The following is a 23,017-nucleotide window of genomic DNA, read 5'->3' as shown; positions in this document are numbered from 1 at the left end:
TTACATATATATGTTGTACCACCAAATGAATACAATGGAATTCCTCGATTATTAATTTGCTTCTGTAAGAATTTAGTGACATGATTGCCTGCAAGCTGAAATCTTCCTATATTGGATTGAAAACAATTTCCTTCATAAATAGGTACAACTTGTGTAACATTTTCTCCTGATTCTAAAATAATACCAGTCATATGGCCATATGAATATAATGAAAAAACAGCTCTTGTGCCAATTAAAAGTGATGGAACATTGAATTTTTCAAACATTATTTCTGTCATCTTTAGGCGATTTTCATAATTAATTGTTGAATCTGTAAAAAGGAGCGTACATTCTTCTGGTATAACATCTAAAATCTCAAATGATTGTTCTCATACTTTTTCCATATCTTCCCAATTGGTAATAACACCTTGCTCTATGGGATGTCTATGATTGTAAACACATGAACTTTTACTTGTTTCAATGCCAACATATGTATCCCTAAAGGATGCACATAAAAGAGATGGGATAACTTTTTGGGGGTTATGGTCACCAGAAAATCCTACTTTGCAGGTACTTGATCCTTGATCAATAATTACTATTTGGTTTGTTATTTCTGACATTGAGCAAAACAAAAAAACAAATGAAAATTAATTTGAATTTTAAAACAAATTTGTCAAATTTGACACCGTTACACAATCAGAAAATTCAATACAAAAAAGGTGAATAACGCTTTGAATTAAAGCTGTTCAATCGTTTGAAAAATGCCACTTTCAAGAGGGGGCAAAAGTCAAAATGATAATACCATCATATTTAGTTAACCCACAGAGTACAATATAGCATGATATGAAGACGAATGACCAAATGTCTTATAAAGAATTTTATCGAAATGCATTTCCTTCCTCATAATAAATATTGTTAAATGATGAAAACATAATACATTTACAACATTTCTTGGGTGTTAGATAGCATTATTGCAAATAAAAATAACTTTTATAGATTTCTTTTTTTGTAAAAAATATATTTCGACCTCTGCATCTTAACGGCCACTTCAGTTGTTCCATCGTTTACACAGTTGCAAAACGATGAATTTTTTCAAAAAGGGATTTGAGTGCAAACCTCTGAAAAGTCTTGTCGTTTTTCACAATGTTTTGGACGCACAATAGGTCTATCCTTAGTGGCAAAGAGTATCCCAAAGACAAGTATAAGTACTACGCTGAAGAAGAAGGACCAAAAGCCCTTCTCTCAACAGAGTATGATCTTAAAGCTCTTGGCGCATCAATTCCAAATTCCTTAAAAGATCCTTCCCTTGGTATGTTCCGTTATATGCCATTTCTTCCAATAGATCCTAAGGCTGAGATTCCATCAGTTCTTGTTGGTGGAACTCCTCTTATTCCAGTTAAAAAAGAACGCTCACCATTTAACTTCAATCTCTGGATTAAGGATGAAGGCCGCAATCCATCAGCCTCACTAAAGGATAGAGCTTCTGCTTTTGTTTGTTCTAAAGCTAAAGAACTCGGAATTGAAACAATCACCACAGCATCTTCAGGTAATGCAGCAGCAGCCACTTCTGTTATGGCATGTAACCTTGGCCTAAAGTGTGTCATTTTTGTCCCAGCTCATGCTCCTCCAGCAAAAGTTATTCAGAATAGAATTTTTGGTTCTAAAGTATATCTTGTTGAAGGTCCATACGACAATGCTGTCAATGCCTGTATGAAAGCATCCGCTAAATTCGGTTGGTATAACCGCAGCACAGGATATAATCCATTTACAATTGATGGCAAGAAAACTGTTTCTTTCGAAATTTGCGAGCAATTCGCTGGTATTCAAACAGGTGAAGGCATTCCATCAGCATGGGGTAAACTTGGTAAATTCATGGCACCAGATGTAATATGTGTTCCAGTTGGAGATGGAAACATTGTTTCTGGTGTCCATAAAGGTCTTAAAGAACTTCTTGGAGCTGGTCTTATTGACAAAATGCCACGTATCATTGGTATTCAAGCAGAAGGATCCAATGCAATTTACACATGTTGGGCAAATAATGGCGATGAAACTCAACATTTGACATGCAATGGATCCACATGTGCAGATAGCATTGATTGCTCCACTCCAAATGATCCAATTCGTGCAGTAAGAGCAGCACGTGAAACCGGAGGTGCATATATCCAAATTTCCGATGAAAAGATCCTTGAAGCAATACCACTTATGGCAAGGGCAAGTGGCGTATTCCCAGAACCAGCATCCGCTACAACATGGGCCGGTTTACTTGTTGCACAAGAGAAAGGTCTTGTAAAGCCAGGAGAAAATGTTGTTGCGATTTGCACTGGTAATGGATTAAAAGATATAAATGGAGCCACAAGAGCAATGCAAGGAAAGAACGAGGCAATCTTGATCAAGGATGCTGATGAAATCAAATTGGATGAGTAAACAGTACATCAATTTTAAGCATTACATTTTTCAGCACATTTCGAAAATTTCATACATGGTAATAGTTTAATATATTTAGTTTTGAATATTAAAAGTGATTTGTGGATTCCAAAAGTATCGCACAAAACATTACAAGTTTTACACTTTCCATTATAGAACGACCGTTAAGCGCTCATCGACCGTTTACAATTTAAATACGTTTCTTGTGGAAATCAGATTGTAACTCATTGTAATACTTCCGAATTAGCTTCGTCTTCTTGGATCCAACAAGGAGGTAAAGGTTCAGACGATATGGAATCAGATGAATTTTGAATGATCGTATCGAAGGTTTCTTCATTACTCTCATTAGATTGCATGGAAAGCTCTTGTTGACGAAGGATTGCACTGTAAGCATTTGATGAAGATCGATAATAATCAAAAAGTAAGAATGAAACATCCGAAACTCGAAGCGCTTCCTCAAAGAGTTCCTTCTGTTGCTTTTCAAGCTCTTTCATCCTATAATATAACTCAAGACTGAAGCGAATTCGACTGTTGAGTTTCAATTTGTTCCTTTTTGTACATAAAATAATAATTGTATCATTTGATTCTATCCCCTGAACACCCAAAGTAAGGTCAAGTTGTAATTGGTTACCTTTTGATATACAAATCAAGTTTGAATTAGGGGGGATTGAAATTCCGGAAATTTCTAATAGATATCTAACAGTGTCTGAGCTCTTTAAATGCACAGGTACATCATTTCCATTTGTGTATTTCAAGATGACATCCACTTCTTTATCCATTTGATTCAATCGAGTAATTGATAACTTTACGTTATATAAACGCTACTTTTTGAATTCCCATTTTCAATACAGAAAAACCTTCCGGACAAAGGGTCAAGTAATCTTTTCATTAATTTTCCGAATAAATGCTTTGATTTTCCTACAAAAACATAATACCTTTATTATTTACTTCATATAACTTTATTTGGTACAATTCTTTCTGGTTTTAGAACCACTGGTTGACTCTTTTTAATGTCAATTTCTTTATTTTTTAGTCTGTTTTCATCTGTAACAAGTTTCTGATGTTTTTCCGGTATATTTAATGGCGCTAAATGACTCGGCTCCGTTTCCAAATTATGTTTTTGGACAAACGGATGTTTATATGCTTCTTCCGCTGATATTCTTTTCGATGGAGTCAATTGAAGCATAGTTAAAAGGAAGTCAACAGCACCATCATATTCACTTCCGATTTTCTCTTCGAGATATTCACGAAGTCGATTCGGTTTCGGTTTTTTTGGATTGAAGAATTTCTCGAATTCGGCAGCTTCAGGCCATTCTTCGAGATTTGGTGTGCCGCAAATATCAAAAATTGCTTCAAGCTGTGCAATTTCTTGTGACGGTGCATTACGTGGACATTGAAAAAGTGGTTCCTTTTTCATCATCTCATAAAATACGCATCCAACACTCCATATGTCTACTTCGTATTTGTAATGCTTACAGCCCATAAGAAGCTCTGGAGCTCTGTAGTATAGGGTTATAACCCCTGATGTGTAATGAACAACTCGATCTTCAAGAATCTTTCGTGCAAGACCGAAATCTCCTAGTTTAATGATATTTTCATTCGTAACAAAAATATTTGCTGGTTTTAAATCACGGTGAACTATATGACTGTCTTGACATATTTTGAGAGCTAATAATAATTGTTTAATATATGAAATAATATGCATAGGAGTTAAACTAGATTGACTTGATTTATCATACAGAAGGCCATAAAGATCGAATTCACAATATTCAAATGTTAAATAGATTTGATCATCTTTGGTAGAAACAATTTCTTTAAGACCTATAATATTATCATGATGAAGAGATTGTAAAGTGTTTATTTCGCGAATTGTGTTTAATGGAAAACCATCACGAATGGAGTTGGCCTTAGGTAATTTAATTCGCTTAAGAGCTCGAATTTGTCCTTCTTGATCCTTGCATTTATAAACAACTCCATAAGTTCCAACACCAACCTTTTCTATTATTTCGTATTTATCCTTTATATCATCGACTTTGCAGTGGATCGTTTGCTCCATTGCTGGACAACGATAGGTGTCACTTTTCGAATCATTTATTTAATTATAAAGTATCGGCCTTTTTCAAACCGGTTTTGAACAGTTTATGAATAATCAAATTCATCACCTAATTTTTTTCAGCTAAGCAATATATATGTTGAAGAACTTTCAAAGTGATTGGGAACTCCATAAGGAATTAAATGAAGAAGGAATTAACCAAATGAAATTTCGAAGATAATTCGAAATGATGAAATCGAAAAACTTCAATAAATATAATCACAAACAAATGCATACTTTCGTATGTGAGCCTGCACAAGAATATGGTGTTACATCAAATATTAAAAGAGGTAAAATTCCTATAATTGCCACGTGCACCAAAAATAGCGTTCAAAATTAATGCTGATATCGAGCAATATATCAAGAAGTATGGAATCCCTCAAAAAATATTCAGGTTGGCAATTTCCAAGAATTTCCAAATTAATAAACGTCATCAAATTGTTTTAAATTTCACTTTATATAATTTTATGAATATTTACTTACCAGTGTAATGTATAGTTGAAATGGAATTTGCATCACCTTGTTAAAGTGATTGAGTATTTTATGTTTTAAGAATATAATTTTTTTAATTAATTGTATTTATGGATAGATTAAACTAATCATTATTATTAGAAATCATTTATTCACTGGTAAAATGTAATCAGTGTCAACCATATAAACGGTCGTTTTAAACGTTTGATCAAACTGCCTTAAATTTAAGTGTTCTCGATATGATAGCTAACGGTAATTCAACTAGTAAAAACAATTACAAATCTGGATATTTACAGTTACTAACAACACTTGAAAAAGTTATATTTAATTTAAATGAAGAAAATATTGAATTATCATTTCAACAAACAATCGATTCATTTGATAATAATTTTCCGTATTCATATAATTTAGTAATAAGCAACTTAGTTTTTTATTCATTTTTCTCACAAGCTAAATCAAGTGATATATTTTTATCATATTTAAAGTTAATTCAAATAAAAGAAGAAGAAATAAATAAAAACATTCCTAATCTCATAGAAATTTTTAGTAGATGTATAATCGAAGCCAAATTACAGGAACAATGTTATCTTCTTGAAAATATGATTGAACAAAATTTAATTGATAGAAATATATTAACACAAGTACATAATTTATATTTTGCACATTATATGAAATTTGATGAAATCGAACGATTAAAAAATAATAAATTTTATTACTCATTCATACAAAACTATGATGAGCTTTCAAAGAACAATTGGGAGCTTCATAAGAAATTAATTGAAGAAGGACATAATCCGAATGAGGTTGCAAAAATAATTCGAAATGATGAAATTGAAAAACTTCAAGAAATGTCAACACAAAGTAATTTTGATATTAATCAAATAATAGCACCATCACTTTATGAAAGATGTACATTTATTAATCAAGGAATTTCATTAATTGATTATGCAGCATTTTTTGGATCAATTAAATGTTTTAAATATTTACTTATGAATAATGCAAATGTAGAAAATACAGGCAAATATGCAGTTGCAGGTGGAAATCTTGAAATCATTCATTTATGTGAGCAAAATCATTCATCATTTGAGGAAACATCTTTAACAGCAATTAAATTTCACCAAAATGATATTTTTCATTATTTATGCGAAAATAAAATCATTGAAATTAATGATTTAAATTATTTAGGAAGTTTATGTATTTATCATAATAATTTTGAAATTTTCTCATTTCTAGAAAAAGAAGGAATGAAAATCAATAATGGCCTTTATCAAGAGGCAGCAAAAAATGGTAATATGTATCTTATTAAACATTTTCATAAAGATAATAAAATTCCAAAAAATATTTTAGTTTTTTCTTCAGAATCACAAAATATTGAACTTGTTAAATATTGTTTGAAACAAAAAGGAATTAGTATCAATGCAAAAGATAATTATTTAAATAATATGAAAATTCAAAATACTATTTGATAATCATTTATATTATTTAAAACAGCGCTAATAAATGCATCTTATATTGGTCAGTTGGAAATAGTTAAATTACTTGTTGACAAAAAAAATCTAAAAATAAATCTTAGTGATATTTATATATTTTATTAAAAATTTATTTTAATGATTTTATGTTTCAAAATAATATTTGGAAATTATTTAAAATGTTTAACACAGCATTTATTTATGCATCAAAAAAAGGTCATGTAGAAATAGTTAAAATATTACTTCAACAAAAAGGAATTGATATTAATATTAAAAATATTTTTTTATGATATTGAAATTTTGTTGATTAAATTTAAAATCTTAAAATAATATTTAAAAATTATTCAACATATTTAAAACTTCTCTTATTTATGCATCTAAAAATTATCATTTAGAAATAGTTAAATTACTTCTTGAACAAAAAAGCATTGAAATAAATGCAAAAGATAATTGTTTACATTATTTGAAGTTTTTGAATATAACTTAATACTTTCAAATAATATTCGGGAATTCACCAAATTATTTAAAACAGCACTTCTTTATGCATCTAAAAAAGGGAATATAAAAATAATCAAATTGCTTCTTGAACAAAAAAATCTCAAGATAAATATGTTTGATATTCGTTTTAATAATCTAAAAATTACTTCAATATTTTAATATTTTAATATAATATTTAGAATTTATTCATATTATTTGATACAGCACTTATTTTAGCATCTTCCAAAGGTCATACAGAAATCGTTAAATTACTTCTTGAACAAAAGGTAACTGATATTAATGCAAAAAATGTTTATATGTTTTTTAAAAATTTTTTTTATATAGTTTAATATTTCAATATCACATGTAGAAACTATTTAAATTATTTGAAACAGCACTCTTGAAAGCACTTAAAAATGCTCATATAGAAACAGTTAAATTACTTCTTGAACAAAAAGGCATTGACTTTAATGCTAAAGATATTGATTTGTTTTATTTGATATTTATTTTGATAATTTAATATTTCAAAATAATATTCGGAAATTATTTAACTTATTTAAAACAGCACTTATTTTAGCATCGAATAATGGTCATATAGAAATAGTTAAATTACTTCTTGAACAAAAAGGCATTGACTTTAATGCTAAAGATATTGATTTGTTTTATTTGATATTTATTTTGATAATTTAATATTTCAAAATAATATTCGGAAATTATTTAACTTATTTAAAACAGCACTTATGTATGCATCGAATAATGGTCATACAGAAATAGTTAAATTACTTCTTGAACAAAAAGGAATTAATATTAATGCAAAAAATATTTATTTGTTTGATTTATGATTTATTTTAATAATTTTATGTTTCAAAATAATATTTGGGATTTATTTAAATTATTTTGTACAGCACTTATGTATGCAACTATGAATGGTCATACAGAAATAGTTAAATTACTTCTTGAACAAGAAGGAATTGATATTAATGCTAAAAATATTTATTTGTTTTATTCAGTATTTATTTTAATAATTTAATATTTCAAAATAATATTTGGGATTTATTTAAATTATTTTGGACAGCACTTATTTATGCATCTGAAAATGGTCATACAGAAATAGTTAAATTACTTCTTGAACAAGAAGGCATTGACTTTAATGCTAAAGATATTGATTTGTTTTATTTGATATTTATTTTGATAATTCCATATTTCAAAATAATATTCGGAAATTATTTGACTTATTTAATACAGCACTTATTTTAGCATCGAATAATGGTCATATAGAAATAGTTAAATTACTTCTTGAACAAGAAGGTATTGATATTAATGCTAAAGACATTTATTTGTTTTATTTGTTATTTATTTTAATAGTTTGTTATTTCACAGTAATATTTGAAAATTATTTAAGTTATTTGAAACAGCACTTATTTATGGATCTAGAAGAGGTCATACAGAAATAGTTAAATTACTTCTTAAACAAAATGGAATTGAAGTTAATGTTAAAAATATTTACTTATTTTATATAATATTTATTTTAATAATTTTGGAATACTTCAAATTAATATTTGGGAATCATTTGAAATACTTAATACAGCACTTATATGGGCATCCTTTTATGGAAACATAGAAATCGTCAAATTACTTCTAGAGCATGAAGGCATTGATATTAATATTCAAGATATTTCTTTGTTTTAGTTAAAATTTATAAAAATAATTTAGTATTTTATTATAATATTTGGAAATTATTTACATTATTTAAAACAGCACTTATGTGGGCATCTTTAAATGGTTATTTAGAAATAGTTAAATTACTTCAAGAACGATAAAGAACTTCCTTTATTGCAAAGTAAATAAATATAAATTTGTTATTGTTTTCTTTTATTACTTAGAAGATACATTTCCCCAAAATTTCTTTAACAATGTTTTTCATCAATTATGCCTCTGAGCCCAAATGGTCCATTACCTATTGACTCCATAACCATTTTTGTGATCTTCTTCAAGTCTCCATACTTAATTTGAGCTCCTTCCCGATCAGTAACTTTAGCTGCAATCTCAATCTTATAAATGAATTTCCTTTGCTTTGAAATAATCCACTGCGCTCTCTCATCTTCTGTTCCTTGTAAACCAAAAACAAACTACTTGCCCGATTTACATATAAGAAATATGTGCCACTGTTGGCAGAGATCTGCCGACTTGAAACATTTAAACTTAAAACTTCGCGTTAATATAATTTTTAAAAAGCAATTTTTGACATCAATCAGAAGAGACAAAACACAATTCAATTACATGTGATAATAAAATACAAAAATTTGACAATTCATGTTGTTTAGAAGCACTTGCGGTGGACAATTCCTGGACCAGCTTCGTTGTATTCATCACGTGTGATAACCATTTGTGGGAATGTGGCAAGGGAGGCGAGGATGGAGCCACCGATCCAAACTGCGTACTTACGTTCTGGTGGAGCGACGACTTTGATCTTCATTGTTGGTGGTGCGAGGCGGACCATTTCCTTCTCCATACGTTCTGGGAGACCTTCGAACATTGTGGTACCACCAGAAAGAACAATGTTAGCGTAGAGATCCTTACGGACATCGATATCGCATGCCATGATGGAGTTGAAGAGGGTTTGATCAATACCTTCGAATTCGAAGCCGTTGAAGTGTGGCTTGAAAAGAAGTTCTGGGCACCTAAAGCGCTCGTTGGCGATGGTGATGACGTTGCCATCTGGAAGTGTGTATGAGATGTCGCATTCGGATGTTGTAGCGGCCTTGTTCATTTCTTCGTCGAAATCAAGTGCAACATATGCGTGCTTCTCCTTGATATCACGAACAATTTCCTTTTCGGCGGATGTTGTGAAGGTGTAGCCACGTTCGTTGAGGATCTTTTGGAGGTAGGCTGTGAGATCACGACCGGCGAGGTTGATACGCATGATGGCGTGTGGAAGGGGAGTAACCTTCGTAGATTGGAACTGTGTGGGAAACACCATCACCTGCATCGAAAACGATACCAGTTGTACGACCTGATGAGTAAAGGGAAAGAACGGCTTGGATACCAACATAGAATGCTGGAACGTTGAATGTTTCGAATTGGAGTTGGATCATCTTTTCACGGTTAGCCTTTGGGTTCATTGGGGCTTCTGTAAGAAGAACTGGGTGTTCAGCTGGGTCAACACGTAATTCGTTGTAGAATGTGTGGTGCCAGATCTTTTCCATATCGTCCCAGTTAGTAACGATACCGTGTTCAATTGGGTACTTGAGGATAAGGATACCTGCCTTAGCACATGCTTCATCACCAACATATGTATCCTTGTTTTGACCACCTGCGATTGTTTGGACATACTTTGGACGACCAACAATGGATGGGAAAACTGAGCGTGGTGCTTCATCACCAGCGAAACCAGCCTTGCACATACCGGAACCATTATCGATAACTAATGTTTGAACTTCGTCTTCAGCCATTAGAATAAATGTGAAGTGATTTGATGATAGCACTTTTTAATTCAAACACACATCGACAAGTGGACAAGTGCAACCGGTTATCCTCATGGTTTGGGGTGGCCTATTTTTCGTGTGAAACTCCACTTTTTCGTAAATAGGGATATTGGTCTGAAAAATTAACGGTCAAAATAGTTAATTCAAACACATTATGTGTTTCAAACTCTATTTTAATGATTATAAGTCTTTTAGACAAAAAATTTTGGAACAAATGAATGAGGTCATTCATGGTGAAAAAAATTATATTAATTCAATCATTTTTTAACGAAATAAGTCTAAAATTTATGTAACAAAAAAATGTTGTTTAAATCTTTTAACACAACTGCCTCCTTTTTCATCAAAAGAAAATAAATGTGTCTTTTTCTATGTTGTCATTACGTTTTATCCGGAAGTATCTTTAGCATTAACATCAATTCCTTTTTGTCCAAGAAGTAATTTAACAATTTCTATATGACCATTTTCAGGTGCAAGCATAAGTTCTGTATTGCATAATTAAAATAATTTCCAAATTACAGTCCCGGACAGCAAAAAATGTCCCCAGAAAAAACCGCCATAATTAATAAACGTTCATAAGCCAGTAATTTTGTTTATTGAAAAGAAAAAGCTGGCCAACGTATTTTTCCACTTTTAAGGTTTTTTTCACGAGACAGAAAAATATCCATCCGACATAAAACTGTCCATTGGCCAGAAAAAATGTCCATTTCCTAAAAAAGTGTTCAATTTGAAACATTTTACATATTATTTAGGAACATATTATTTTTCTTTGTGAAAACAGTATGTTTTAATAGAGAAATAATACTTTACAAAAGGTGTTATACAAGGATGTAATGTTAAAAGTCATTGCTTTTAAAAAATAATTTTTTAATTAACCACAAAATTACCGTTAATAAACAATTATTCCAACCACTCGATTTAGTAACCTTGGCGTCTTCAAAAATGAAATTCGTTATACAACTTAAAAAATGAAAATGGTACCCAACTTGAACGAATAGTTAGTGTTATCTCAGCTATTGAACGTGCAACGATTTCAGAGAACAATCGAAATGCTTTTTATCGTGCTGGCTTAGAAATTGATACCTCAAATGATCCACATACAGTGGTAATTAATGAAAATAAACTCAAGCAAAGAATCGAAGAAAATCGCTTGATTGATTCACCAATATCACCAAGGGCAAAAACATTTGGATACATCAATAAAAAATAATTAATTATTTTTTTGAAAATTAATTTTTAAATAATACACTTAATGCTAATAAATTTACTCAATATATCATTTTAATTATATATTTATAATATATTTTTTATTTAATTATTTAATAATTTCAAGGATGTAATGGAATAAAGTCTCTTAACGGTCGCCAATGGCGTTGTCTAGGTTTTCATTGAACGTTAAACACAAAATAATATTACAGATTTATTTTAAACTATTCAATTCAGCTTCATCATATAAAGGTTTAAATAAGTCAAAAATTAATGTAAATGGTCTATTTCAAGTTTTCATTTTCATTTTTTATATTTTAGAACGTTCATAAATAAGAAAATTCGATTTACATTGTCTGAAACAATTGTTTATTAAAATTTATTAAAAATCATTTTTGAGATTGGTAATCCCAAATACAGACAAATCCATCACCACTACAAGAAACAAAAGCTTTCTGTGTTGGGTGATGCGATATCTGGAAGACGGTATCTTGATGCGCATTAATAACGCATAAAGCTTCTCCAGTTTTATGGTTCCAAATTCTAATTGTTTTATCTTTCGAACCAGTAAACATCAATGGCTCTTTTGGCGAAAATGCCACAACTAAAGGAAAGTCGGTATGACCTTCTAATGTATGTCTTAATGTTGCGACTCCTCTAACCATCCAAACCTTTAATGCATTATCCTGTGCCACTGTAGCAATCGTATCATCAAATGGAGAAACAGCAATACATAATAATTGTTGTTGATGACCCGGAAAACTTGTCATCGGTTGATCAAATGTATCGCTATAAATTCCAATCTTTCCATTATGAAAGCCAACAGCATAAAATGGTACCTCGGGCGTTGTCGCAATGCGTACAATAATGCCATCGTTTTGCCCATTCCCATGAACAAGCCGCTTCACTTGTGAAAAGTTTGATGTGTCCCAAACGTTTATAACCCCGTCATAACCGCCGGAAATTACCCATTTACCGTCCGCGCTGAAAACAACAGAGTTAATTTCTTTAGTATGCCCTTCAAATGTGTGAATTAGAGACTTGCTATTGATGTTGTAAAGAAGCAGTGTGTTATTGGGACCACTTAATGCAAGTAATTTATCATCAGGAGAAAATTGAAGTGCACGGGTATATTGATTATGACTATCTTGGGAAGTTGGGAGAGGAATTGTAGATATAGACTCACCAGTTTCTGGATTTATTATGTAGATCGAAAATCCATCTGCAAATGCAACTTTAGATCCATCTGAAGAAAATTGAACTGTACAAATCACAGAGGATGTGCTGATTGCGTGACGAAGAGTAACATTAGTGGGTGGAAATGATTCTGATAATGATGTGATTTGTGGGGTTAATTGAATATTAATAAGTTTGGGCGTTTGTGAAGTAACTTGCACATTTGTAAGAAGTGCTTGCGTGGTGTTTTGTGCTGTGTTCTGTTCTAAGTTGTTGGGGAAATTTTTGGTACAAAGATCAAATTTTAACCTTAACTTTTTATAAATTTGGCGGAGTCTGTTGTGGTCTTCTTGGCATTGCTGTAAGTGAATTATGTATTGGTCACGGATTCTTTCATAACGAAGATTTTCTTCTCGTAATAATTCAACACTTTGTCTGGCTGTGTTGATTTTCTGAACAATGGAGTCGATGGACTCGCTTCCGTTGCTTCCATCAATAATCGAATTTACTACAATTCGAATATTCGAGCTCGCTGCCATTTGGTGAAAAGTCTGTCCCTGAAATGGAAGTCGTTTATTGTCACTTTTTGTGGATAGCTTAATCAATTCAAATGTAAATAAACAACTGAAAAGTAAAAACTTTGGTTTTTTTTTCAATTAGGAAGAATATCCAAACATGACCTTTTTTCAATGCTGTCTTTAAGCCTCAATCGGAAATAAATTTTTCCTTAGATGTTGTTCGAATTTTATGAAAAGCAATGAATTATTTCAGTTAAAATAATATTTTATGAAAAAAACCAATTATGAAAAAGACGATATTTTTTAAAAATATCTTTTAAAATTAATTGATCCATTTAATTAAAATATTTGGGTAATTCTTAATTCGTTTGTAGAATAATAGTTTGGTATATAATCTAATTCAATTATCGTAATGAAGAAAAAAAAAATTACATATTTATGAGTTCAAAAATAACCTTTTTTAATGATATTATATTTGCTTAAAGTACAAATCTTAACCAATCAATGTATATACCTAATTAGCTTGAAAAATTGATGGTCTTTTATGTTGATGTACATCATAATTATAAAAAAATTTATTTAATTTCTCCTATATTTTACCATAATGACCATACACTTTAAATGAATTTTAAGTAGTTAAGACAATTTATTTTTAAATTTCCTTATCAGTTGAGATGTTAACAAAAAAATTCCTATTAAAAATAAACGTTCTTTCTTTTGTGGCCATTAATTCGAAATGGGAAGGAAAGAACGAAAACTCAATAAAGCCTACCTGAGAAAAAAGAGATTGACACAAACACCTCGCCTTCCACCAGAACTTAAAAGAGCATTAAAAGAAAGAGGTGTTGAATTACCATCAAAAATAACTTCACATGGTTTTTACAAAAAACTTGGTTTACAAATAAATCCGAATGCAGATGCAAAAACCCAACTTGGTTTTCATGATAAATTAGCAGAAGTGAAAGCAAATGTTAAAAAACCCCAAAAAGAAGAAGAAATGGGAAATTCAGAAATATTCCAGGAAGCAGCTGATTCAATTCCTCACGGACCTGGATACCAAAAGCATCTCAATGATTATGAAATTAAATGCATTTCCCAACTTCGTGCATTTTATGGGGATGATCTTCAAATGATGGCTTACGATTACAGAAGAAACCCAATGCAATGGTCAGTTGGACAGCTCCGGGAAAAAATTGCGATTTACGAAAACACAGCTGCTTTACTTGAGTCTAAAGCGGATGAACTAGCATCAGATGGAGAAAAGGAAGAATAAATTTTATATATAAAAGGTATATCAAATTTTGGATTTTTATAATAATTGGATGACGTCAAATATTATAAAATAAACTTCACTTATTAATATTATAAAATTTCTTTTCTTGAGCAAGATAATAATCAACACAGAAAACAATTTGAAATTTTATAACATACTCATTAATTGCTATATTAATCTAAGTAAAAGTTAAAAAAATTTAAATTAAAAAACATGAGATGAGAGGGTCGTTATTTGATAGTTTTCCAAATGGGCATCGACAAGCCAAAAACCTATTCCACATTACACAAAAAATCTGTGATTACCAAATGAAAATTCACTTTATGATGAAAAAAAAAGAAAAAAAAAATTCAATTTTACTCCCTCTATCCAAAAACACAGAAATTTCACACTTATATCTGTTTTACTGAATTTTCTTCAAAATTACCATCAATTTTCTCATACATGATTTTTTCGAGTATATAAAAAGAAACTGATCTATATCAAAAAAGTTGATACGTGTAAGGTCGTTTTTTCTAATGAAGAAGCACCACGCGCAATTTTCCATTCTATTATTGGCTTCCCAAAATGTTGCAACATTTGCCCATGGGCCCGATTCATATATTGGTAATGAATCCTTCAATAAGTCAGGTAATCCTATCCTAAGTACCCGATTGAACATGGTTTTGTTACAAACTGGGATTTTATGGAAAAGATATGCCTTGACTTCTACAAAGAATTACGTGTTGATCCAGCAGAGCACGCAGTTCTTCTTACAGAAGTTCCAAAGAATCCAAAAGCCAATCGTGAAAAGATGTACGCAACCTCTTCTTTCCCTTTATTCATCAAATTGTGTCACTGGTGTTGTTCTAGAGTCAGGCGATGGTGCTTCTTACGCAGTTCCAATTTACGAAGGTTACTCTTTCCCGCACGCCACTAAGCGTTTCAATATTGCAGGTCGTGACATTACGTTGTATCTCCAAAAGATCCTTAACCAACGTGGTCACGAATTGATTACATCCAACGAAAGGAAAATTGTTCGTGATATCAAAGAAATCTTTGCATACGTTTCACTTGATTATGATGAAGAACTTGCAAAATCAGAAACAACATCAGAATGTGATATCTCATACGCACTTCCAAATGGTGACGTCATCAGCATTGGAAATGAGCGCTTCAGATGTACAGAACTTCTTTTTTAGCCACATTTTGGAGGATTTGACTTCGACGGCATTGATAAATGTCTTTTTGCATCAATTATGGAATGCGGCGCTGATGTCCGCAAGGATCTCTTTGGGAACATTCTTCTATCAGGCGGCAACACGATGTTTGAAGGACTTGCAGAACGTATCGAGAACGAAATGCTTAATCTTGCACCAACTACGATGAAGATCAAAGTTGTTTCACCACCAGATCGCAAATATTCTGCGTGGATTGGCGGACGTAAACTTGCGTCACTCTCTACATTCCCACAGATGGTTATAACGTGTGAAGAATACGATGAATTCGGACCGGGAATTGTTCATAGTAAGTGTTTCTAAATGTTTTTATATTCGGAATTTTCATTCATTTATCAATTTACACCAACAAATTTTGAAAAGAATTTTGTTATAAACCGAATTTTGTATCTCTCAAAGAAGTTTTTGAATGAATATAACACATAGTCAACCGAATTTTGCACTGAATTTTGTGTTTTATTTTGTATTTCATTATCCAACAGCGTATGATGTTTCTGCTATCCATATATATATTAATATTATATTTGGTCGACATGTAGTCTATTATCATAAGCAAAAACCAAATTACAATAAATTCAAGCAATTTTGTCCACAATGCGTTTGCGTATATAATAATAAAAAAATAAATACATGTCGTTCTGATGTTATTCCTAAGAAAGCTATGCTTAAATGGGAAGAAGACAAAATTCAAAATCTAATCGCATCACAAACATATGAATTTTATTTACGGATCATGTACTATTATACCTATTCAGACAAACAAAACTTTACATTAAAAATGAAATATCATACTTCGATATATAACAATTTTGATACTTTAATTTCTTCTAAACTAATGAATCAATATCATCTGAGCACTATTTTTTATATCTCTTTTATTATATTGTTTTATTTATTGTTTAATAATCTGTTCCATAAACTCAAGGAACGAAAGAAAATAATTTTTATTGTTTCAGTTTTATTTTTTGCATGTTCAAATGAATTATATGATGAAACAACCGAAACACTTACGATCGCAAATTCAGATGAATTTAACTCGATATATAAAGCAAAAGCTATACATATTATCATTGAAGATGGAATCGATAAAATTCCAAATGAAGCATTTTCACAATGGTCAAAACTAAATACAATAAAAATCGGAAATGACGTAACATCAATTGGATCATATTCATTTAGATCATGTTACAATTTAAAGAGTGTTATACTTCCTAATTCATTAATAACAATTGGTTCATATGCATTTTATTTATGCTCTGATTTAAGTTCTATTTCATTTGGTGATAATTTACTAACTATTTCTATGCATGCTTTTAATTATTGTTCATCATTACGAAACATAACAATTCCAAAATCAGTCATTACAATAGGAACAGCAGCGTTTTCATCATGTTCTAATCTTGAGTTCATTAAAGTTCATGAAGAGAATACTAAATTTTCGAATTATGAAAATTTGTTAATTCTTTGTGATAAAGATATCACTAAAATTATTTGTTGTCCATCACAAATAGTAAATGAGACATTTGAATTTCCTAACACAGTTACATCATTAGAAGATGGATCATTTTCAGAATGTTCTAAGTTAACTTATATTAAATTCCCGAACACGATTATTTCGATTGGACAAAATGTATTTCTTTCATGTAAAAATTTAGTTACTGTAATCATTGGTGAGAATATGAAAACAATTGGAATTTTTGCATTTCAAAATTGTTATAAATTAGATAATATTATAATATCGAAATCAGTAACAACGATTTATCATAATCCATTTTTACGATGTCGAAACTTGAAATATATTAATGTTTCTCTTGATAATAATAACTTTATAAGTATTAATGGAATATTATATGATAAACATGTTACAAATTTAATTAGTTATCCAATTGGAATTCAAGATAAAACATTTGAAATACCTTCAACAGTAACTTCAATTGATTCTCATGCATTTTCATCATGTACTTCGTTGTATGAAATTATAATTTCAGATTCAGTCATTTCAATTGAATCAAATGCATTTGATTCATGTTCAAATTTAGAAACATTAATTATTGGAAAAAATGTTACAGATATTAAAAGTTATTCATTCCAATCATGTTATAAATTAAAGTGCATATATTTTTATGGTGAATCAATGCCTAACATTGCACAAAATTCATTTTCTAATATTCAAATCAAAGCTGTGATGACATTGAATATATATAAAGATGAAAAATTCGGTAATTTTAATATATCAAAAGAAACTATAATTGATGAATGTTTACCAAAGACAAATACATTTACAAGTCATTAACATTAAATATAAATTACACACATTCATTTACATTGACATATGTTATACGTTATGCTCGATCAATTACTATAACAAATTTATATATAACAAATTCATTTTATTTGACTTATGTCGACTCAACTTATAAATATTCGAAAACAGAATTTATATATTATAATTACACAATAATTTATTATTCATTTGTTCATAGTTATTATTCTAATTTATATTTTATTGTTGAACCTTCTGAACAATTATATAGTAATAACAATGATAATAAAACAATTATATACATTGTAATTGGTGTTGTCACAGCTGCTGTTGTTATTGTCGTTGTACTGATTGTAGTTTTGATAAATATTAGAAAGATGAAGCAGAATTCGTCTGAAGAAGAGATAATTTCAGATGAATTCCAAAGTGGAAATCAAATCCAAAATATTTCAACGGAATTCTCAAAAAATAGTAACATCATGGAGGACCCTTTTGCACAGGATTTCAATGAAGATAACACTATTGTTAAGATATAATACATCAGAACGTTGTGCTTGAATAAATACTTTGTTTAATGCAAAATTTAACTTTTTTTTTATGAAAATATTATATAAGTGAAATCAATGGAAAAAAATAATTTAATGTTTCATAACGAATGAATTAGCAATGCTTTTATATCTTCAATTATTATGAATATGTTACGCAATTTTTCGCATAAAGTATATTTACTTTCATACGATTTTAGATAGACAATCGAAGCTACAACAACTATTCAAGCTATAAACATGATTTCCAAATTGAATTCCTAGAAGTTATTGATTCTTTTGTAGAGATTTTTGAAGCTGAATATATCACAAGACTCAACACCCTCTCGAGAACACAAATGATAGTTATATATAACCTCAACTTCATTTGATTCAAGATATTTATCAAAATAAATTTCGTTTGTTCTTCATTTTGCGCAAAAATTATATTTTGGGATAGTTTTAAATGTTTATTCATCTTCATTATATACATATTTATTTAAGAACTTAAGCGTCTTTACAGCGACATCTGTTTGTGTACTTTTTCGATTCCACAGTTCTATTCTTGCGTTTTCTTTTGTCTTTTCTATGTTTTTCACTTTTTCAGGGAAAATTTGACTGAATTCTTCAGTTTTATTCAAATGGAACTTTTGAAAGAAATTTTCAATATCGATTTCATCGTCAAACATTTCGTCTTTTTTGAAATTCTCGATTATATATGCGACATTTGCTAAATCTATATTAGGGCACAAACTCTGCTCATCAGCTCCGATCATGTTATCCTCTGGGGAAGAGTTAATGATATTTGGTACCATAATAATTATATTAACAATTTGTCTTAAATAGTTTAAACTATAATTAAAATGCGCCTCGAATGCAGTCACAAACGAATTCCAAGTTATTGCGTGGGTGAAAGTGAATCTTAATGGGTTAGATATAATTTTATTAGACATTCTTGCATCCAACAAAGTAATTAATTCCAACAAAAGATAATCATTAATTCCATTTGTAAAGTTAAATGCGGATTTAATGTTATTAATAACTTGTCGGAAATCATCGATTAAATGATACACATCGAAATTCGCAGTGGAAAACCGATTTATCATTCCATTAAAGTTACGTAAAAGTGGTGTAACAAGTGATTTAGAATCTTCATCAAGAATATTAACCAATTTATCGCAAAACATTTTGGCACGTTCTTCATCATTGTTTTCGTTATGGTTTTCATTATATGTTATTAAAAGAGTTAACATCAGCGTTGTAAGAAATTTGGTGTCTTTAGTTTTAATGGGTATTTCTGAATAATTATCAAAGAAACAATTAAAAAGTTTCGAAAATTCTTTTTCGTCGTATTTATCTTTTCGAAGAAGTTTCGCTTCAAGAATAGTACTATAGATTGGAAAGACTGCAGGTGGATATGGGCAATTATGTGTCGAATCAATATAATTTGGATTTGGGGCTTCAACCCATTCATGTTTAAGAACAGAGGAAATTAACTTAATGTATTTTGTGATATTTGATTTCTTCTTTTTTGTTATTTCTTCAATGATTTCTTTTTTCTCTTCTTCTTCTTCTTTTTGTGGCTCTTCGTTTATGATTTCGTGTTCTTGTTCTGGTTCTGGTGTTGGCTCTTGTTCTGGCGAAGTTTTGGAAGGGACTTCTTCAGCTGTTACATTTGAATCTGTATCGGCGTGTGGCGACCGTTTATGTCTGCGGCGTTTGTGGGAACGCTTTGATGATGTCGAAGTATCATCTGCTTGCGTGGCATGAGTGTTGAGGCCATGGATAGAGTTGGCCGACTGATCCTCGGTGTCGGTTTGATCCCACGCTAAAAGATCTACTTGTTGTGGTTTCTCTTCAGTAAAAGAAACATCGTTCTTGTCAACGGGACTTGCTTTGGAATTATTTTCGTTTTGGAAAGTAAATGAAATTGAGAGAATTGGTGCAATTGAACGGGAACTTTCCATCTCAACTTCTTTTTTAATTGTGGTTTTGGAATCAAAGTACCTTGAAATATCAAGAGAAAGGCGCCCATAAACTTTGGGTGTTCCAGATGAATTTGGATATCTGTTTAAAAATATTTGAACAATTTTTTGTCGAACTGAGCCATTGCTTTTGGAAACATACATCGTGCAATGAATTTCAAAACGTGAATTAAAACGGATTATCCCTTTTGAATCAGGAACGCAAACATCAGTTGCACCTTTATTTTCGCCTCTAATATAATTGATTTTGAATTCACTTTTACTTTCTGTTTTGAGGTTGACAGAATGAACTGTCATTAAAAAGGTCGCCTTTTTCTTTTCCCATCTTGAAAACATGTTTTTTTGTTTTTATTTGCGCTTCAACGTTGTGATCGTTGAAGCCGCATTCAAATTTCTGTACAGTTGTGTCAAAACTCGACTTTTTGTGTTAAAAATTATCGTAGTTCTTCGTTTGGGTTGTAATCGGAATTCCGATTTTTTTTTAGCATATTTTGAATTATAAAAATCAAAAAGAATCATATTTCCCATAAACCACAAATTATAGTTTAAGTTGATTGAAAAAAGAAAAAAAATTGATGTGTCTGTTTACTAATTATCATTTTTCTTGATATGGAAGTAGTTGCGAATCATCTATATTTTGGTTATTATCATATGTTACGCCGAACCTTTCGAAGTTCTCCAAGAAATACAAACTCACCATTGCGTTAAAGGTGCATGATGCCAAATAAGTAATGAACGAGATGTACATATTTTGATTATCCAATAAGTATAGAAACAACATGTATACCGGAAAGAATTGTTCTGCAAAATAAATGTAATAGAGGAAAAGTTGGAATTTTTGATATTTAACACCGAACTTAATGTATGTGAACATTAAAACAACAATAATTCCAACAATGAAAATGATCCATCGAACGATGTTATTAGTTAAAAAAATACAGAAAAGGCTAATCGCTAGAGCAATGATAGGAAATATTAAAAGGAAAATAACTTTTTCGATGTTATTAAATAAATTCGGTATTGCTTTGATGATATTATAATTAAGCGAAACAATAAGAAATAAATAAAATGGTATTGAATATACAAAAAGATATTCAATTTGTGTTTCTTTAATATGTCGTTGATATACAAGGACACTGATTATAAGAAACGTGATAACTTGGAGCAAAACAATAACATATGGAGCGATTTTCAGAAACGTGAATTCCATTCTTTTCCTATAATAAAAATAAAGAATAATAGCAGAAGAAATAATCATAAAAACACAAATAGAACATGTGTAAATTATCCAATCTTGACGATAATCAGAACTATTTCCTAATATTTGAAACTTGACATGAAGTGGAATATTAATTTCTGTTTCGCAATAATAGTAATTAACATAATGGTATTTCTCTTTTTCAGAAAATAAGATTAAAAATGTTGAATGAGTTTTGTTGACTGAAAAACTGTAAGAAGCAAGAGAGCATAAAGGATCCTGATAAGGAATCAAATCAACATCTGCACCAATGTCAACAGATATATCAGAAATATTTGGATCTTCAAATGTAAAAGTTGAGGCTAATATAGCATTTTTGCGAAATCCATAATCGCCAAACGTAACTACAGATTTCGCTGCAGAAAGTTCTTGATCATATTTTAGTATAAGCAAAAATGTGATAGGATTTAGCATATATAATTTTGGAAAAAACAAGCATCCAAATGGACGGTTGAACCGATTCAAAAAAAAAATTCAATGGTATAAAATCTCCTTTTCGATAGAAAATTATATCGTTGTGTTAAAAATTTCAATGTTCATTACATATAGTACCGTCTCTTTGGTGTGAAAACGTCGCTTTTGTCGCGAAAACACGTCATAGCAACGTTTATTCAAATTTATGTTCAAAAATAGGTGAGCAAACTTATTTCAAATATCTCAATAAATAATACAGATTTGATTCACTAACCAAATTTAAAGGTACTAACACCTTTTGCACTTTTTCAGAAATTTACATAAAAAAAATTAAAATCTTTTGATAGACTAAATATAAGAAAAAATGTTTAATAAATATATATAATATATGCAATTCAATTATTATGAATAAATTTTAAGTCTGAGAATTTGATCAGGTGAGATGTTATGCGCACTTTTTCAGATTTTAATTTTTTTCATTGAATTTTAGCTATTTTATAAATTTTTGATGTTTACTCAAAGATACTCTCTGGGAAGTATCCTTTGTTAATAAAACCCCAGTTCGTGTTTAATCTTTACTGTGATAGATTGGATTTATCAAAATTAATATTCCAGATCTCAGAAAACTCGAATGAATTTCCAATATTTTCCTCATCAAAAATTATTCTCCTTATATTTTCATTAAGGTCAGTAGATATACCAGCTCTTTCAAAGCTAGAACGAACGTTAATACTGGTCGTAACTTGTTCATATGCCCTAAAAACCTTTTCAGCTAATGCTGCAACATCA

General features: G+C 30.2%; 9 protein-coding genes across 9 annotated transcripts; 4 read left to right on the top strand and 5 right to left on the bottom strand.

Annotated features, from left to right (window-relative positions):
- Window positions 1-1,122: 1,122 nt before the first annotated feature.
- Window positions 1,123-2,403, top strand: GO595_004007 (threonine synthase; the record flags this gene model as incomplete). The annotated part of the gene is made up of 1 exon (XM_067917092.1): window positions 1,123-2,403. The coding sequence occupies one exon, from the start codon at window positions 1,123-1,125 to the stop codon at window positions 2,401-2,403; it is 1,281 nt and encodes a 426-aa protein (XP_067775902.1).
- A 224-nt stretch (window positions 2,404-2,627) lies between these two features.
- Window positions 2,628-2,897, bottom strand: GO595_004006 (uncharacterized protein; the record flags this gene model as incomplete). Its single annotated transcript, XM_067917091.1, has 1 exon — window positions 2,628-2,897. The coding sequence occupies one exon, from the start codon at window positions 2,895-2,897 to the stop codon at window positions 2,628-2,630; it is 270 nt and encodes an 89-aa protein (XP_067775901.1).
- Window positions 2,898-3,352: 455 nt separating this feature from the next.
- GO595_004005 (CMGC family protein kinase) lies at window positions 3,353-4,459 on the bottom strand (the record flags this gene model as incomplete). Its single annotated transcript, XM_067917089.1, has 1 exon — window positions 3,353-4,459. One exon carries the CDS (start codon window positions 4,457-4,459, stop codon window positions 3,353-3,355), a length of 1,107 nt encoding a protein of 368 aa, XP_067775900.1.
- Window positions 4,460-9,232: 4,773 nt separating this feature from the next.
- Window positions 9,233-10,364, bottom strand: GO595_004004 (actin; the record flags this gene model as incomplete). The annotated part of the gene is made up of 2 exons (XM_067917088.1): window positions 9,233-9,801; window positions 9,860-10,364. The coding sequence occupies 2 exons, from the start codon at window positions 10,362-10,364 to the stop codon at window positions 9,233-9,235; spliced, it is 1,074 nt and encodes a 357-aa protein (XP_067775899.1).
- A 1,625-nt stretch (window positions 10,365-11,989) lies between these two features.
- GO595_004003 (Transcriptional repressor tup12-related protein) lies at window positions 11,990-13,315 on the bottom strand (the record flags this gene model as incomplete). Its single annotated transcript, XM_067917087.1, has 1 exon — window positions 11,990-13,315. One exon carries the CDS (start codon window positions 13,313-13,315, stop codon window positions 11,990-11,992), a length of 1,326 nt encoding a protein of 441 aa, XP_067775898.1.
- Window positions 13,316-14,030: 715 nt separating this feature from the next.
- Window positions 14,031-14,567, top strand: GO595_004002 (uncharacterized protein; the record flags this gene model as incomplete). The annotated part of the gene is made up of 1 exon (XM_067917086.1): window positions 14,031-14,567. The coding sequence occupies one exon, from the start codon at window positions 14,031-14,033 to the stop codon at window positions 14,565-14,567; it is 537 nt and encodes a 178-aa protein (XP_067775897.1).
- Window positions 14,568-15,085: 518 nt separating this feature from the next.
- On the top strand, window positions 15,086-15,748 carry GO595_004001 (actin; the record flags this gene model as incomplete). The annotated part of the gene is made up of 1 exon (XM_067917085.1): window positions 15,086-15,748. One exon carries the CDS (start codon window positions 15,086-15,088, stop codon window positions 15,746-15,748), a length of 663 nt encoding a protein of 220 aa, XP_067775896.1.
- Window positions 15,749-15,805: 57 nt separating this feature from the next.
- GO595_004000 (actin) lies at window positions 15,806-16,087 on the top strand (the record flags this gene model as incomplete). The annotated part of the gene is made up of 1 exon (XM_067917084.1): window positions 15,806-16,087. The coding sequence occupies one exon, from the start codon at window positions 15,806-15,808 to the stop codon at window positions 16,085-16,087; it is 282 nt and encodes a 93-aa protein (XP_067775895.1).
- A 2,954-nt stretch (window positions 16,088-19,041) lies between these two features.
- GO595_003999 (uncharacterized protein) lies at window positions 19,042-20,700 on the bottom strand (the record flags this gene model as incomplete). Its single annotated transcript, XM_067917083.1, has 1 exon — window positions 19,042-20,700. One exon carries the CDS (start codon window positions 20,698-20,700, stop codon window positions 19,042-19,044), a length of 1,659 nt encoding a protein of 552 aa, XP_067775894.1.
- Between the last annotated feature and the right edge of the window lie 2,317 nt (window positions 20,701-23,017).

Source organism: Histomonas meleagridis (assembly GCF_020186115.1).
Source record: "Histomonas meleagridis strain 2922-C6/04-10x chromosome Unknown contig_24, whole genome shotgun sequence".
Taxonomy (NCBI): Eukaryota; Parabasalia; order Tritrichomonadida; family Dientamoebidae; genus Histomonas; species Histomonas meleagridis.
The sequence above is the reverse complement of the archived record's forward strand: the minus strand, read 5'-3'. Positions and strand labels throughout refer to the sequence as shown.